At 42.7% G+C, this 18178-nt stretch overlaps 1 protein-coding gene and 1 pseudogene across 6 annotated transcripts in view; both read left to right on the top strand.

Annotated features, from left to right (window-relative positions):
• Positions 1-18178, top strand: part of IFT80 (intraflagellar transport 80) — a 188790-nt gene that overhangs the window by 55486 nt on the left and 115126 nt on the right. For all 6 annotated transcript variants that reach the window (XR_008891127.1, XM_056565065.1, XM_056565068.1 and 3 more), the window contains 3 exons: positions 2190-2299; positions 5525-5614; positions 13340-13477. Coding sequence is in view for 5 of the 6 variants with exons in the window: in XM_056565065.1 (XP_056421040.1) it covers positions 2190-2299; positions 5525-5614; positions 13340-13477 (338 nt within the window). In the remaining variant the exon portion in view is untranslated. The remainder of the gene's footprint in view (positions 1-2189; positions 2300-5524; positions 5615-13339; positions 13478-18178) is intronic.
• On the top strand, positions 9719-9898 carry LOC130363448 (U2 spliceosomal RNA; annotated as a pseudogene).

Raw genomic sequence — 18178 nt, 5'->3', positions numbered from 1 at the left:
ATTTGGTATTTTTTTACGTGTACGCCATCGGCCTTGTGGTTTCGCTAACCTAATATTTTAATAGTTCTGACATTTATGCATGCGGCGGTACCACATATGATTATTTTTATTCTTTATTACATTATTTTATTTAAAAAATGGGAAAATGGAGGTGATTTAAACTTTTAATAGGGAAGGGGTTGATGAACTTTTATAAAAAAAAAATAATAAAAATTACACTTTATTTTTTAGTCTTTTTTTTTTTTAGCCCCCATAGGGGGCTAAAACATGCAATCTTCTGATTGCATATACTGATCAGTGCTCTGCCATTGCAAAGCACTGATTATTGTAATCGGCGATCTGCTGCTCTAGCCTGCTGCGGAGCAATAGATTGCCGATCGGACAACGGAGAGGCAGGTGATTTTGTCGTGATAGTTCCGATCAGCTCCGCTGAGCTGCCGGGATTCTTTTACTTTTGTCTTAGACGCCGCAATCAACTTTGATCACGGCGTCTAAAGGGTTAATTCTAGGCATCTGCCTGAATGGCCGTGGGTCCTGGCTGCCCGTAGCAACCGGGACCCACCGGGTTTAACCTGTTCTCTGCTGGTGAGAATGGCTTTAACCCGGTAAACGGGTCCAGGGAGTACGGGTTCGCCCGGAGTCCTTAAGGATCCTGGATGCAGGGCATATGCTTACGCCCTGTGTCCCCAAGAGGTTAACACTGAATTTAAAAACAAAACAAAGAAAACACCTGAACACTTTAACTCGCTAGTGACCAAGAATTGACAGATTACTTTTTGTATTTGCATGTACAGTATCTTGCGCATAGTTGATGTTCAGGATTTGAACCTGTGATCAGTAATATAGTTTACATTTAAATCAACTGCATAACATCTTCAGCAGCTTCAAATCCTGTGCATCAAATATGCGCAGTACATGTGAATACACTCTTAAAGTCCTTCCTTTGTAATCCCAATGGGGGAAGTACTCTAATTGCTCATATAATAAGAGGCACTGTTTCCGTATTAGGCACCTATTTAAGTTGGTACTTTGGCAGTTATGACAACCCATATACATTCTGTGATTTGTCATGAAGGTTTTACTGGGAAGCCACTCCATCTGTTTAATTACTTAGATGCCACAGTAGCTATTGGCCGTGCCATGAAGGGGGTTAAACTGCCAAGATCAGACTTATTTCTGACCTTCACTTTTGCAGCAGGATTTCAGCTGTAGGTTACAGTTGACACCCACTGCTCATGGTGTCGGCCTAGTTTTTCAGTTCACACCTTGTACAAATATGGTGAGTTGCAGAAAGTGCTTCCTTGAAATGTGGTGACACAAAAACAAATAATATTTTATATAGCATTTTAACAGTGCAAAAATTGTAAAACAAAGAATATACTACAGTACAACTCAGTATGGTCCTGTAATGGTGCCGACCCATAGAACAAAAGTAACCGTTTAGGTTTTTTAAATGTGAAAACAATACTTTGACAGATGCACAAACAGAAGACAGGACAGCAGAATGCACAAACAGAAGACAGGACAGCAGACAGGACAAGAGAATGCAGGAGTGGAGGCAGGGGACAAAACCGGGACAGACTGTTTCACGCTTTTCAGCGCTTTCTCAAGCCGGTATGCGACTTCCGTTCATGCCGCCGCTGGCGGCATGAACGGAAGTCGCATGTTGGCTTGAGGAAGCACTGTATAGCTTGAACCAGTCTGTCCCGGTTTTGTAAGCTGCTGTGAATGCACGCGGCATTGTGCTTCACTCCACGGCCGGAAGATCCGACCTTTTCTTCGCTTTACTAGGTTAATAAGCTTTTTATTCTGGAATGTACCAGTCATCATATAATATTATATGATGACTGGTACATTCCAGAATTTTTATGATGTCACTTTGCCCCACTGCCTTTTCAAAAGTTTCTAAATCACATAATGAATTTGGCTCATAGCAAGTATACCAGTTTCTTGTGCAACCTAAGCCACAATGAGGCCGTTTTTTTTCCGTATTATCCTCCCCAAATGACGCCCTATACACCATGATAATGCACCTGCCTAAAAATGACAATAAACGTGTAACATTGATTAACTCTTTTTATTTCAAAGTGAATGAGATGTGAATTTCTAAGTTTTGCTGAATTGTAATAAATGAATGCATGGTAGTTTTTTACCCTCAGTTAATTGTCCTTGAATTGTCATTTCAATAGGTTTGCCTGTTTATTCTGTTGCCTGGGGTCCTGATTCTGAGAAAGTCCTCTACCCTCTAGGAAAACAGCTGATCATTAAACCACTGCAGCCAAATTCCAAAGTATTGCAGGTATCAAATATCAACCATCTATTACTTAACTACACACACAGTATTTTAGTGCACTATATAACCTTTTTCCTGACAGTTTTTTAAGGTCTAGCACTGTCTACAATCTCTACACTTCTTAATAGTTTCCCCAGGTATGGCCTTGATCAAAGAGATGTGCTTCATAAAGATCTAGAAGTTATTTAAAGACTGAAGGAGATGACAGATTGTAAAATGGTTGCCCCCAACTGCTGTGTATTTAATAATGGAGGTAACACCTGTCATTGTGCATGAAACTAAAATCTTCTCAAGACCCCTGCCATGGAGAGGCAGATCCAAGAACATGTATAATCATAAAATATGACTAGCAGAGCATACCAATGTCCTCCAGATTACTATGTCATGAAATAATACTAAAACCTAGACATAAGCCTCTAGACCATGGGTTCTCAACCGGTGGTACGCGTACCCCTAGGCTAGGGGTACGCAATGCGCTGACAAATACCGGCCATGCATTGGCCAGTATTAGTCAGTGCATTGCGGGGAATGGCCACGGCAGCGCTCAGTAAAGTATCGCGGCTACTTTACGGGAGCTGCGTGGTTGCTGGGGAGACGTGTGACATTCCCTGACATCGCGTGGAGGTGCCACACAGGGCAGTAGGACGTGACCCTTAAGTGCGCCTCCGAGCAGGAATCCGGGAACGGGACTCTGGGAGCGGTGATGTTAAAAAAAAAAAAAAGTTAAAGCTAAGTGTATTCAGGGGGGGATGATATATATATATATATATATATATATATATATATATATATATATATATATATATATATATAGATATATATATATATATAAAAAAATTTTTATTTTTATTAGCCATGGGTGGGTGGGGGGAGATAAATAATGGCACAAGGGCATTAAGATGGATGGGGGACTGAGGGATAATGGCAAAAGGGATCAGAGGGAGGGGGGAACTATGGCACAGGGGGATTAAGATGGAGGGGGGGGGGTAATGATTATACTAATGCAATACTTAATCCCCTTGTGCCATTATTCCCCCCCCCCCTCCGATCCCCTTTTGCCATTATTCTGCCCTCGATCTTGATCCCCTTGTGCCATTATTCCCCCCTTCCTCTGATCCCCTTTTGCCATTATTCCCCCCTCCATCTTAATCCCCTTGTGACATTATTATCTGATATGGCAAAAGGGGATCAGAGGGAGGGGGGAATAATGGCAAAAGGGGATCAGAGGGTGGGAGGAATAATGGCACAAGGGGATTAAGTATCGCATTAGTATAAAGGGGAAACACACACCTTTTGTCCACGGGTACCCCTCACGCGTAAGTTCCGCGTGAGGGGTACCCGCGGACATACTTTCAGCCTTTTGGGGGTACAGTTGCCAAAAAGTTTGAGAACCACTGCCCTAGACATATAAAAACATCCTGTCAAAGAAAACTGTTGAAATGGTTTTCTGGGTTTAATGTTTTCTGTCCTTCTAAACAGCATATATTTTAATAACAGATGTAGCCTGTGCAGAATCATGGTGGTATGACACAAAATACAGGTGGTCCATAGAAAGCTTAAACCTGGAAGTGTCATACAGCCACCAGCTGTCTCCAGATACCTAACACAAGATAGCTTGGTAGTATGAAACAGCTGGGAATTATTTAAGTATTTTAAGACTTTTGACCTGAGTTTTCAGAAGGAGATAGAGGCTCTTGGTTCCAGCTGTTATAATATGAGGGACCCGCTCCTTAGCAAACAGTCCAGTAAGTGGAATATTGCAGAATTTCCATTGAAATAAGCGCTGCGGAATCTGTAGGCGCTATATAAAAAAATAAAATAAAAAGATAAAATAAAATAAAAAAAAGGTTGTCTATTGATACTTCTTTGATGCCTATGAGTTCCCAGAGTCACGAGAGCTCCAGGAAGGTGTTATCACCAATAATGCTAGGTTCAGACTACGGAATCTCCGGGCAGAAAATTTCCGCCCGGAGATTCTGAGTTCCGCCTGCGCCGACTGAATAAATCGGCGCTAGGACCACGCGGACATTGCAGTCTCCCATAGACTGCAATGTGTTCCGTGAAGAATTCCACCTGAAGAAAGAGCACCATCTTTCCGCTTCACAAATTCCGAAGTGTGAATTTGTGAACGGAAAACCATTCACTACACTAGACATTTTAGCAAGCGGAATTTCTGACGGAAATTTTACGACTGAATTTCTGTCGGGAATTCTGTAGTCGGAACCTAGCCTAAAGCTCAAGGGTGGAGAAACTGTCTCTCACTGAAGAGAAGCAGTGGTGTATAGAGACTTCTCTTCAGCCAATGCTCCTTGAGAAAAGAAAAGTTTGCAAATAATATTATGCTAGCCAAACCATGGTCTTGTATGTAACTGTTGTTTCAGGGTTCTTGTCCCTTGCCTGTACAGCAGTGTTTCCCAAGCAGGGTGCCTCCAGATGTTGCAAAACTACAACTCCCAGCATGCTGGGAGTTGTAGTTTTGCAACACCTGGAGGCACCCTGGTTGGGAAACACTGCTGTACAGAGTAGGGGGCTGTTTGCTAGAGAGATGCCAGTAAGGAAGTTAGATGAGGCTGTCTGAAGCCAAAAGCCAGTTCTAGACAACTCTTCTAGCACTAGCAATCCAAATGCTACTTCCATACTTTGGTTAATATAAAAAAAATTGTCTTGGATGGTGTAAAAAGGGGTTTTCCCGTGGAAAACTTTTTTTTTTTTTTTTAAAATCAACTGGTGCCAGAAAGTTAAACAAATTTGTAAATCACTTCTATTAAAAAATCTTAATCCTTCCAGTACTTTTTAGAGGCTGTATACTAAAGAGAAATCCAAAAAATAAATGCATTTCCTCTGATGTCGTGACCATAGTGTTCTCTGATGACCTGCTGTCCATTTTAGGAACTGTCCAGAGCAGCATATGTTTGCTGTGGGGATTTTTTCCTGCTCTGGACAGTTCATGAAATGGTCAGCAGAGAACACTGTGGTCATGACATCAGAGGAATTGCATTTATTTTTTGGATTTCTCTTTAGTATACAGCCCCTAAAAAGTACTGGAAGGATTAAGATCTTTTAATAGAAGTGATTTACAAATCTGTTTAACTTTCTGGCACCAGTTGATTTAAAAAAAAAAAAAAACGTTTTCCACCGGAGTACCCCTTTAAAGGTCTCAATTGCGGTTTCTTTCACTGAACTGGACGGCATCTTTATCATCTGGTGATCACAAAGTTTCTTTTTTTTAAGTGGAAAGCTCACGATGGAGTCATTTTAAAGGTGGACTGGAATCCTGTGAATGACCTTATATTATCTGCTGGAGAGGACTGTAAATATAAGGTGAGTCATAGATCTGCATTGTAGGTATTATTTAATTGTATTCCATTGCACATGTGCCCAGGAAAGTTGGAACTTTTTTAGATTTATTATTTATATAATGCCATTCTTACTGTCTGTCGTGATCTTATTATAATGTAAGTGATATAGCTTGTAAAGATATTGATCCATCCAGAGAAAGGCAAAACCCCTTAACGACCACGGACGTAAATGTACGTCCTGGTTTGACTTCCCGCACCAGGATGTACATTTACGTCCTGTGTATGACCGCGAGCATCGGAAGGGTGCTCGCGTCATACACGGCAGGTTCCGGCTGCTAGCAGCCGGGGACCCGCCGGTAATGGCCGACATCCGTGATCGCGCTGATGTCCGCCATTAACCCCTCCGATGCCGTGATCAATACAGATCACGGCATCTGCGGCATTGCGACACTTTGATTGGATGATCAATCAGCATGACAGCCGGAGGTCCCCTCACCTGGCTCCGGCCGTCTCCCGGGGTCTTCTACTCTGGTCTGCGATCGAGCAGACCAGAGCAGAAGATCACCGATAATACTGAGCAGTGCTGTGTCCTATGCATAGCACTGCACAGTATTAGCAATCAAAGGATTGCTATAGATAGTCCCCTATGGGGACATAAAAAGTGTAAAAAAATAAAAATAAAATAAAAGTTGAAACATGTAAAAAAAAAGTGAAAAATCCCCTCCCACAATAAAAATGAAAATTGTCCGTTTTTCCCATTTTACCCCCAAAAAGCGTAATTTTTTTTAAAATAAACATATTTGGTATCGCCGTGTGCGTAAATGTCCAAACTATCAAAATATAATGTTAATGATCCCGTACGGTGAATGGCATAAACGTAAAAAATTTAAAAAGTCCAAAAAAGCTTTTTTGTCACATTTTATTAAAAAATTTTTTTTAAAGTCTTATATATGCAAATGTGCAAAAGTCTTATATATGCAAATGTGGTATCTAAAAAAAAAAAGTACAGATGTCATACCGCCCTATATACGGAAAAATGAAAAAGTTATTGGTGGTCAAAATAGGGCGATTTTAGATTACTGATTTTGTACAAAAAGTTTTAGAATTTTTTTTTAAGCGGTACAAAAATATAAAAGTATCTAACCATGGATATCATTTTAATCGTATTGACCCACAGAATAAAGAACATATGTCATTTTTACCGTAAAGTGTTCAGTGTGAAAACAAAAGCCTCCAAAATGTGCAAAATTTTGGTTTTCATTTAAATTTCCTCCCTAAAAATTTTTTTTTTTTGAGTTCGCCGTACATTTTATGGTAAAATGAGAGGTTTCACTACATAGTACAATTGGTAACGCAAAAAACAAGCCCTTACATGGGTCTTTAGATGGAAATATAAAAGAGTTATGGATTTTAGAAGGCGAGGAGGAAGAAACGAAAACGCAAAAATAAAATTGGCCTGGTCCTTAAGGTGAAAATGGGCTTGGTCATTAAGGGGTTAATAAGGCAGAAGCTAGTTTTCCTTATTTTAGGGAGATTCATATTTTCCTGAATCCAAATTTAACAACCAGAATAAATCCCTAGGTCAACAGAATCTAGTGGCTATAATCCATAATATTTTTACACACCGGAAATGCATTCAGGGCCATTTTAAACTGTTTATTGAGTTCACCATGATCACTTCCTCTGGCAGAGAGTTTCATTGTCTCACTGGTCTTACAGTAAAGAATGTTTTTTAATGTAGAGGTCTTCTGGCCTCTTTTTAGAGTTAACGCTCGGGTATAAATAGATCATGAGAAATCTCCTTGACACATATACAGTATATGATGGAGATAATTATACGGACAGGGGTGTGAAAGCTTTACATAAATGAGGCTAACTTCACTCTGATCTTTCCCTGAATTGCCAGAAAAAATTTTTTAAATCTACATATCTCAGAAATGGGAGGACATATCAAGAAAATGTAAAAAGGTGTGGAATCAGGGCATCATAGGCTACCAGTCCCTTTAATAAGGAATTAGAAGTTAATAAAGGGTTGTTCCAAATTCAATCCCCTCATCTGTTAACCAGCATGGAGAGCTCCTACAAAGGGTGGCTCTGACAGTTGATGCTGTGTAATGCGCTAGTTCTCCTTTAGTCATCAACTATAAACCACCTTAGGTGGCCACTCTGATTAACCAACCCAAAAATAAAGTGAATTAACTTATCTTTATTATTGAATAAACAGACACAATTAAAATACTGTGTGCTCCTTTAGGGGAGCTGCAGAGGAGCTGCACAATTGTGCATATTTAGATTATGTTGTTTACCACATTGTTAAGAGGGGTTATTGGGCAGGATAAATCTTTTCTTACCTCTAGTGCTCACGTGGCGCCTCCTGTGTCCCCCAGTTCGATTATCATGTGTGGGGTCCGGGAAACACCCTGACCCAATGTGTCATACTTTCACTTAGCGAATTTCTGAATGCAGCGATGTCCCGTCTTGGTCAGCAGTTCGCTGAGCGACAGTATGACACATTGGGTCAGGTGCTTCCCGGGCACACTGACCCAATGTGTCATACGTCACGCTACTGTTCAGAAAGACGATCACATCAAGGGACTGAAGCAGGACACCTTATGCATCACCGGTGCACTAGAGATGAGTAAAGTTGTTTTCTCAGACGCTCTTCATTGGGGGACACCATTTCTCATGGGTATATGCTCTTGCCACTAGGGGGCGCTGACACTAAGGAAAAAAATAAAAAAAAGTCTGCTCCTCCCTGGCAGGATATACCCGCCCACTTGAAGTGAGGTAATCCGTTTTAGCTTAGTGTCGATAGGAGGCAATAGTTTATAGTTAGGGATGTCTAGTTTGTTTTTTCATTACTTTTATTTTCCGTGGGGGAAAATTCAGGTGGGGGTTCAGGAGCATGGCACTACCTGTTCCCCCTTACGCGATGAAGGGGCACAGGGCATAGAGTATGTGCTGTTAACCCCTTCTCGATAACGGCCAGCACCTTCAGTCCGGGTCCCCCACATAGTCCCTGCTCATAGCTGATGCAGCCTGGCATGATGCAGGTGACACCTAGCTGGTTGAAGACATCTGCAGGTAAGTATTGGCGATCCAGGTGAGTATGCCCCTTTCTCCTCCAACCCCCCCCTCTTCCCTTTTCAGTGAACGGGCAAGGATCCTTTCTTTATTCTGCTGAGGGGCTGTGCTTCCTCTGTTAACACATGGGGACAGGGGAGCCTTAGGGGGTTGATGCATGCCTGCTGGCATGGTTTCACTGTAGGGAGTTGGGGTCCCACTTGCGCAGCGCTCTGTTCTCCGTTCTCCCAGGGAGGCTGGCACCAACCGTGGCTGAATTCCCTGCGCAGATCCTCTGTAGCAGCAGTTTTCCTTGACTGACGGCAACTCCGCCCGGCACCTTCCCCCAGCTGTGGTGTAGCGCTTGCTGTCGGTTTTTTAAATTACGTTTCCTGCCGTCACTCAGCTCGGGCGGCCGGAGTGTGGGGGTACTATAAATTTAGGCTGCAGCTTCGGCCTGTACGTTCAGCCACGAGCTCCGCCCACTTCCCCCTCTGGCCGCGCGCTTTTACAGTACTCCCTCCCTCCTTCTCCCGCCAGCCCTATTGTGTTCCAGTGCGCGCACCAGGGGTAACTGACCTCCCTCTGAGTGGTGCGCTCTGGCTGGGTCATCCCATGGACACTTGGGCTCCGCCCCAGCAAGCAAGTACAAAGCTTCTCATGGGCACTCTGCGCCCTCCAGTGACTGTATACTGCATTGTTTTCAGTGTTAGTCTCCCCTCTAGTGGTCTAATGTAGTTATTACAGCTACATAGTTTTTTTTTCTATGTCCTTTCCTGTTGCTCCTGTCTGTTTTGCAGTTTGGAGTTTTTTTCACCCCAGATTTTCTACCTGTCTAGTATGCCTTTAAGGCAGTGTTTCTCAATTCCAGTCCTCAGGGCCTCCTAACAGGTCATGTTTTCAGGATTTCCTTAGTCTTTCACAGGTGATATAATTGTGGTGATGCCTGATTCACTGACCATAATTATGTCACCTGTGAAAGACTTAGGAAATCCTGAAAACACAACCTGTTAGGGGGCCCTGAGGACTGAGGAATTGAGAAACACTGCTTTAGGGCATACTTGGCGATTTTCGGTCTGTTGACTAAGATCAAATGTAGTATCAGTTTACCATCCGGTATGTCCTCTATTCGAGAACATATATTAATTGGATTTTTCGGAACGGGGGGCGATTTTGAAGCTTGCTTCCGTCGCCCTAGGCGTCTGACTGATAGGGCAGTTTCTGCTGGCTCAGTACATCCCACATATTGGAATGCTTAGCCTTTGGTCAGAGTATTGCGGCACAAGCCCTGTACACTCTGTTCTTTTCAGCTTAATATCTGCTGGGCTTTTTTTTTTGGACTGTATATGGGGGCCGCTTTATTGTTTCCATCACCCTGTACAGCTGATTACATTGAGTCGGTTGAGATATGCCGCTGGCATACCTACTCTCGACAGAGTTCTCACACTGTCAGGGAGCATATGTGACTCGCCATGGCAGCTCGTTGCCAAGAGTTTCACGATCCCTTGAACTATGGCGGTAGAGGAGAACAGTCACTAACAGTAACACTGGTGAGGGCCATGCCATGAAATGTGGGTCATGTCCGCCGGTTTTAACGTATGCATACTATATCCCCTCCTCTTCAGGCTGCTGCATCCGCGGCTAGTGCCCCGGATCCCCTCGTCTAGTGTGAGGTCTCCGTTGAAGTGTCTCTGCGTGGTCGTGGACTGGACCTCTCACCTGTCGCTCATCCCACAGCTGCCACATCCGCGGCTGGATCACGTTACCCCACTTATAGTGCGAGGTGTCCACTGGAGTGACCAGTTGTCTACTATGGACCCATGCCAGTAATATGGACAGTGGTCTACATGGTTTTCTCCACCGCCTCTCTCTCATATCCGAAGGCTGATGTATCTGCGGCTGGAGTTCTGGTACCTCGCTGCTAGTGCATGGTGTCTGGTGGGGTGACCTGGCGTGCCATATGGACACTATGCAGGGTGAGGGGGATACAATCCATGGCTCCTAAGCTCCTCTGGTCTCCCAGGGTGACAGGGATTCTATCCATGGCTTCTAGGCCTCCCTGCCCTTCCACATGCGTTAAAGGGGCACAGTTATTGCCTATGTGTCTGTGTCCCCTTATCACCAGCACCTGGAGGTGAACTCGCTCAGCCAGACCGTTGTCTGCACGGTTTCCGCCACCATCGGTCTCCCATCTCTGGGCTGCCGCGTGCATGGCTGGGGCTTCCCGTACCTCACTGTTGGTCTTTCGTCTGCATAGTCTCCTACACCACTGGGTCACCCATCAGATCGGCAACACTCCTGTGCCCCACTTCTTGTGGGAAGGTTTGCAGGAGAGTTCCTGTGCATTCAGGAATCCTATACCAGTCAGCCAGGTGGTTGTCTGCATGGTTTGCTGCTAAGTCCGTGGTGGAAGTTCAGGTAACCCACTGCCAAGGTGTAGTTCTAAGTGAGTCACCCCATGTTGCTCCATGGGCCGTATACAATGCACCACATGCTGGTTCCCGGGGTTCCCTACTTAACCAGGTCCCTCTCCACATGCCTGCCGCTCTGACGGCTGAAAGCTGGTATCCCACCTTTAGGGTGTGGTTCTAAATGCGGGACCCGGTGTGGCTGCGGTCCCTAAGCCAGATAGCCAGACTGTGTCTGCATGGCTTTCTCATCCACCAGCTCACCTCCCCCATTCCTGCTGCTCCCATGACTGGAGTGTCCCTGTGGTTTCATTGGGCCTCTTTCTACCTGTAAGTCGGACTTTGTTGGCATGTTTCCTGCCCCACATACATCCTTCATCTCTTACGTCTGCGACCGCAGTCTTGGTGTGTGGCACCATTGAGAGATGGGGTGTTGGCATTTTCCTGCAGGTTCCAGGGACTTTCACAACAACAGCAGCACTCTCTCTTCCCGTTTCTAGGGTACAACCTTGGGCTGCTAGGGGCATAGTTGTGACACACCGTTGGGTGCTGAGCCTGTCTTCGGTATGGCCGAACTTTTGGATGTCTGCGGTTTCTTTCGTGTCTGCAGTCTTGGTACCCCACTACTATCGTGAAGTCACCATGTCTGTGTCCCTACATACAGTCATGGCTGAAAAAAAGCAAATTGGACATAATGTCACACCAAATTTATGGAAAAATAAAAATTGTTTCAAGCATGTGATGCACAGACGTACACTGCTCTCCCTAGCGTTTTTTCCGCCAGGTTCTCTTGATTTGGTGAACTCTAGCTGGGGTTCTCTTGTTGTTCCCTTTTCCAAATTTTGTTTCTCAGCCAGGCTAGCCCTCTGTCTGGTTCTGCGTTTCTTTGGGGTTGCTTTCCTACCTCCTTCCGGGATGGTTTCGGTCCATCTGGCTTCCTAGTCGACTTTTTCTTCTCTCTCTCTTCGGACTGGAGGTCTAGAGTCTCTTTACAGGACAGTCTCTTCCTTTTGACATCCTAGTCAGTCTCTATGGATGGTGGGCCCTTCAGGGAGCTCAGTTTCTGGGACTCTGTTGTCTCTGGCCCGGGGTCTCGTCCGCTAGCCTTACGGATAGCTGGGTTTGGTCTGCTTCCCTTTCTCTAGTTGTTGTTATTCCCACCCTAGGGGACTGCTTTGGTACGTCCCATCAGTAACAGTGTCCCCCAATGAAGAGCGACCGAGAAATGGAGATTTTTTGTACTCACCGTAAAATCTCTTTCCCGTAGCCTTCACTGGGGGACACCGCACCCACCCATTTCTTCATTTGCGGATGCTCTTTTCCCGTTCTTGTTTTTTTATTTTTTTATACGGAATTCCTTTCTAGGATCTTTTGGACATATATCTTTGTTGGCTTCTCCTACCTACTGCTTTGTGACAAAACTGATTACCTCACTTTCAGTGGGCGGGTATATCCTGCCAGGGAAGAGCTGACTTTTTAATTTTTTTCATTAGTGTCAGCGCCTCCTAGTGGCAAGAGCATATACCCACCAGTAATGGTGTCCACCAATGAAGGCTACGAGAAAAAGATTTTATGGTGAGTACAAAAAAATCTCCTTTTTTTTTTTTTCCTCCCACACAATGGCCATAGTTTTGATCTCCCCATGCCTTTGTACTAGGAAGTGCAATTAACTTGTAATGTTTTGTGTGACTGCTGGATGAAGATCTAACATGATATGTCTCTATTTAAAGCTGGCCATACACATTAGATAAGTGTCATGTAAAGCATATGGTGGCCTTCTAAATGTCGTACTATGGGAGACGAGGATCAGGTTGTTTTCGTTCTTCTGCCCAACCCTTTTATTGTGTGGGAGATAAACTATAACCAGAGGAACCAGGCAAGGTCTCTCTCCCCCCCCCCCCCCCCCCCCCACCCTGCCATACTGAAATACTTTATTAGCTGGACCCAGGGGTCATGTGTACACAGGGGATCAGGAGAGAGGTCCTTCTGTATATGACCAGCTTTAATGTTTTAGCCCCGTTAACATTATGCAATTGGCCGAACAAGTTATCGTGGAGAAACACATTCAAGAGACATGTACAGCAACATTGTCCATATCACATAATCACCCTAATGTAAGATCCACATTATTTGAGAGTATAAGATCAGTGTAGACTGACTATCCAGTAAGTTTGTTGTGCACCTATAAATAAAAAGAGAATTAGGAAGTGTATAGTAGTTTATAGGAAGTGTATAGTAGTAGCTGTATAACAAATAAATCTTCATTCTTCTTAAAGGTTTGGGACAGCTATGGACGTGCCCTATACAGCTCTCCAGCCCATGAATATCCTATAACCTCAGTTTCCTGGGCACCTGATGGAGAATTGTTTGCATTGGGTTCTTTCCATACTCTTCGCCTGTGTGATAAAACTGGGGTAAGTAAAAATGGAATAAATTGTTAGGGTCTTTTAACTCTGCACTACTCCATTTGAGGTATAATCAAGGGGATTTCCTGATGGATACCTCTGAATCCAATCCACTGTCCTCATAATCTTCCATTGTTTAAAAGAAAAAAAGCTACACTGCTAGGAATTCTTCTTTTATACTGGATGCCTCTGTTTGGAAAACTTCAGTCAACTATGCCATTCCATATATTGCTAAAAAACCTTATACTGAAGTTTACAAGCCTAACAGGGCCAAAAGGGCACTCTTGTTCTCCTTCAGGTGGAGAGGGGCCTACTGAATACAGCAAACCTGCACTGTACACAATGCATTGTGAAAGTAGCCTTAAAGGACATGTCCGGTGCTCACTTTTCTTATTGTATCCGTTCCGGGCTGCAAAAAAAAAAAAAAAATAAAAAAAGCTTTCTCTTGCCTGCCTACGCTCCCCCGGTGCTCCAATACAGGCGTGCAGTCCCCGGGCTGTATTCTTCTTACTTCCTGTTAGCCCGGCACGTCACACGGAGCTTCAGCCTATCACCAGCAGAGGCGGGACATCGCTGCGGCCGGTGATAGGCTGAAGCTCCGTGTGACGTGCCGGGCTAACAGGAAGTAAGAACAATACAGCCCGGGGACCGAACACCTGTACTGAAGCACCGGGGGAGCCTAGGCAGGTAAGAGAAAATTAGTTTTCTTTTAATTTTCAGCCCGGAACGGATAAAATAAGAAAAGTGAGCACCGGACATCTCCTTTAAAGAGCTGAACTATATGGCTACTTTGACAATAATATATTTTAATGGCACTTTACTTTTTGTGGATGTTACACTTTATCTTGGACATCTGTGGTTTTTGTCATGGTTAGAGTTATTGGGTATTATATTGCTTCTAGTTCTGCTTCTACTGGGTAGATCTGCTGAATGCAGTGAAAATAAATCAGAAAATTATTGATGCATAATATAGATTTATTGTATTTTACTGATTTAAAGATGTAAAAATCCTCTTTTCTAAGGACTATTTAAAATGTATACTGGGGAGTTGTGATTGAACACAGTATATTAACTACACTTCATGGAGTAGAAACAGGGGTTGCAGCTGCAGCCAGCACCCAAGGGTAAAGAGGACTCGAGCTATTGTCTATTCTTCTTGTTCTGACTCTCCGCAGCTGCCCTCCAGGGGATTCCTGATTGTGCATTTCTGATTATTGTCGCTCCTAGTGATATCATTGTCTCTGATTAACGCGATGCTAATAATATTATCAGGATCCCTATGATCAGACTATTGTAGTGTTCCTTCTATAGCACCTTAGGGTAACTATTGTCATTGGCTTCTGCTGCCTGAAGTCAGCGGCAGCAAGATTGTGCGAATGGAAACCAGACTTCTAAACTTCACTATACTTGAAGTAGAACTGTTTGTTCTCTCCATGGCAGGGACAAAACATACCAGCCCACCATTCGTTCAGTGTTTTTATGCTACTAAATGCAATAAAACATAGAGAACACAGATTATTGTTAAGGGGTAAATATGCTTACTAACCTTTAGAACAATAAATACATGGGTTACAAAAGCGATCAAATGTATAAACACATGCAAAATGTCCCCTTTTAGCAAGTAACACTAGCTTTATCGTTTTGCTACCAGAATATACTTTAGTATTATAGAAAGAGGAACCTGCACTGTGAACTGGATTTTGTATGTACATTTTGCCCCTTTTGGACTTGGTAAGCAGAGTTGAGGCCCATTCAAAAATATATTGTTGGGAGGAGTTTGGATTTCTTTTGAATGCCTTTCTTTCAAAAGATTGCTTACTTGTAAAGGGAGGAATTTGCATAAAAATATTTACTGGGTAATATTACATATATATCCAATTACAATATACCATGGTTAAAACAATGAAAAACATCCCAGTTTTTTTGTTGCTTTTTTTTTTTAGGCAGCTGTAGCTGTATAGTGAACATGTTCTGCGTTTCGTTTGTACCGGTCAGTTTTTTTCAAATCACCAGAAAAGCTCCTGGTGCATACACCAAGCACAGCTGTATGTCCCCAGGATGATATGTTTTTTAAAGTTTTTTTACTGTGTAAGACTTTGCAGCAGACAGCACTTTTCTATACAGCGGGCTAGTGTGGAAAAACAAAGAAAGAAGAGAATACTGCACTTTATACATTTTTAATTATATTTTGAGAAATGGCTGCTGCCAACGTATAAAAATATTATGATGTGCATATTTTGGGTCATTTTGCGTCTCATGTGCTGTACAGAAACCTGCTTCCCCCTCTCATACAATTTCACTAAAGTGCAAAGATAAAGAAGCTTCAGCTGCATCTCCCTCCTCCCTATTTCCTGGGTTGCACTACACATATGTTTTTTGATTACAGAGAGGTTTCTGTACTTTAGCAGCGAGTCTGCAGGCAGGAAGAGTGGAAACTACTGCTGCTGGAAAGCTTTCCCTTTAAGGGGCACTCCACTGGCTGTTTTTGCGCTGCTGTGGTTGGCCACGCCCCTCGTGACGTCACATCCACGCCCCCTCAATGCAAGTCTATGGGAGGGGGCGTGGGCACTGTCAACCCCCTCCCATAGACTAACATTGAGGGGGCGTGGCTGTGACCCAGACGAGGGGCGTGGCAGACCACCACAGCGCAAAAACAGCATTCGGAACATTTAGTTCCGAACGCTGGCGAGTGGAGTACCCCTTTGATATGATACATGATAGATTTTTATTGCTGCTACTGATTTATGCAAATAGATTCTATTAATAGGTAAGCTTTAATACAGCTCCTAAGAAAAGACTGCAGGGCTAGCACCAACATTCACTGAGAAACAATGAAAAAAGTTGATTTTTATATAGGATAACATTTTGGGTTTTTCTTCTCATTCAGCAGCTTTCTTTTCTAAAGGTGTGTATTTTTCATAATTTTATCTGCACCAGTAGCACTCGATACATGATTGAGTTTTCTGGTTTAGAATGGTTTTGAACAAAAGCTCTTTTTACCTAGAGGCGTCATTGATACAGACCCATCATTAAATGTTTTCAAATAAGTTCCTAAAGATTAGATAAGACATGATGTGCTCTGATCGCTGCCCGAATAGGGTACAACCTTTATAGTTGAGTGGATGACAGTGATCTATGAATAATACACTGTCATATAATATTTTTATCTAGGAAAGCTGACAAGTACCTAGATGAGCGACACACGAAAACTCTGCAGTATGTCTGGAAATTCATCCTTGAGCCGTTTGGGCTGTTGTTTCACCTTTATTGAAGCTGTTTGCCACATGGCAGCTTGAGACAGTGACTGTGGGGTGAACAGCTTAGCAACGGTCAGGTCCACCTTTGTTAAGAAGCAGCTGGGGATTGGGCTGGAGAACAGTGCAGCAACAGATGACCTCATCCGTAGTAAGTTGTGGATACAATTAGGACTATCCCTTAGGATGTGACCTTGCCACAGCTCTGTCACATCCAAAACAGGCACCAGATTTGTATGTTCGCCGTAAGCCGGAAAGCATGGCCTATCAAAGCTTTTACTTACGGGATATTCCCCTTGTTCTGGACAGGCAGTAGGAGTTTTTTTGTATATTTTTTTTTTATTATACACAGAAGAGCTGCAGTGTCATTTGGCCATGGTCCCCCAGGCTTCAGTTAGAATGGCCATCTGATGCCTGCTTTGACAACACAGAGTCTTCTAGGACAGCAGAAGTACAGAAGGCAAAAGTAGAAAAAAAATTCTTTCCTTTTTATCTTCTCTTTTAAGTATTTTCTTTTCTTTTCCATTTTAAGAGACTGTAAATCTGCAAATGTAAAAAAATTAAAATAAAAAAAATAAAAAAAACACAAATGGTCCGACATAATAAAAGCTTATTCTGGCCTTGCATTTCTTTTCGTTTTCAACCAGCCTGTTGTGCTGCAGTTGCATTGTTAATTAAATGTGGCCAGGGATGGAAAAAGGGAAAAAAGTTAATGCTAATTATTCTTCATATGCAACACACACTTAAAAAAAAAAATAATAATAATAAGTTCTTAAAGTTTCAATGAAACAAGCAATAAAAGTTTGTCCTGTAATCCTGTAATTTTTTGTATTCTAATGTAAATGATGTCCCTAAACCTTTATAACTGTCCATCCTTGGGGCCAATAAAGCGTCATGTTAGATCTTTTTTGCGACTTTGTTTATCTTCATCTTCACTTAAGCATAGCAGCATACAGAGGTGACACTGTGGTCCTCCTGCTAAACACACACTGAGCTATACAGTGTCTTATGGAATAAAAGATGTAACCACTGCCTAAACAACTAGCTAAAAGCTTTGTTCCTATTCCTCTTTGACATTTGACAAGATAGTTATGAACAATAAACAGAATTTACCATTTTGCCTTTGTCCAGAAATGCTTTGTCATTTATTCCAGGACAAGGTGATGTGCATCATGCAGATAGTGATAATTTCTTAGTGTTCTGCTCCCTCTACTGGTCAATATGTCTAAATGAAGAAAAATACAGGCGTAACCCACAGAAATACTACTGTAAAGTACTGTACTTAGTTTTTTTTAAGATGCATATTATTTTGTGCATAAATTCACCGTCCTTTTTTATTTATTTATTTATTTATTTATAAATTCAATTAAATAATTAATTTATTTTATTTATTCAGTAAATTTTTTAAGCCAAAACCAGTAAAGGATTCTCAAAAGAGGAGTTGTGTAAAAGATAA

Source organism: Hyla sarda, chromosome 3 (genome assembly GCF_029499605.1).
Source record: "Hyla sarda isolate aHylSar1 chromosome 3, aHylSar1.hap1, whole genome shotgun sequence".
NCBI classification, from domain to species: domain Eukaryota; kingdom Metazoa; phylum Chordata; class Amphibia; order Anura; family Hylidae; genus Hyla; species Hyla sarda.
This window is presented reverse-complemented; position numbering and strand designations above follow the sequence as displayed.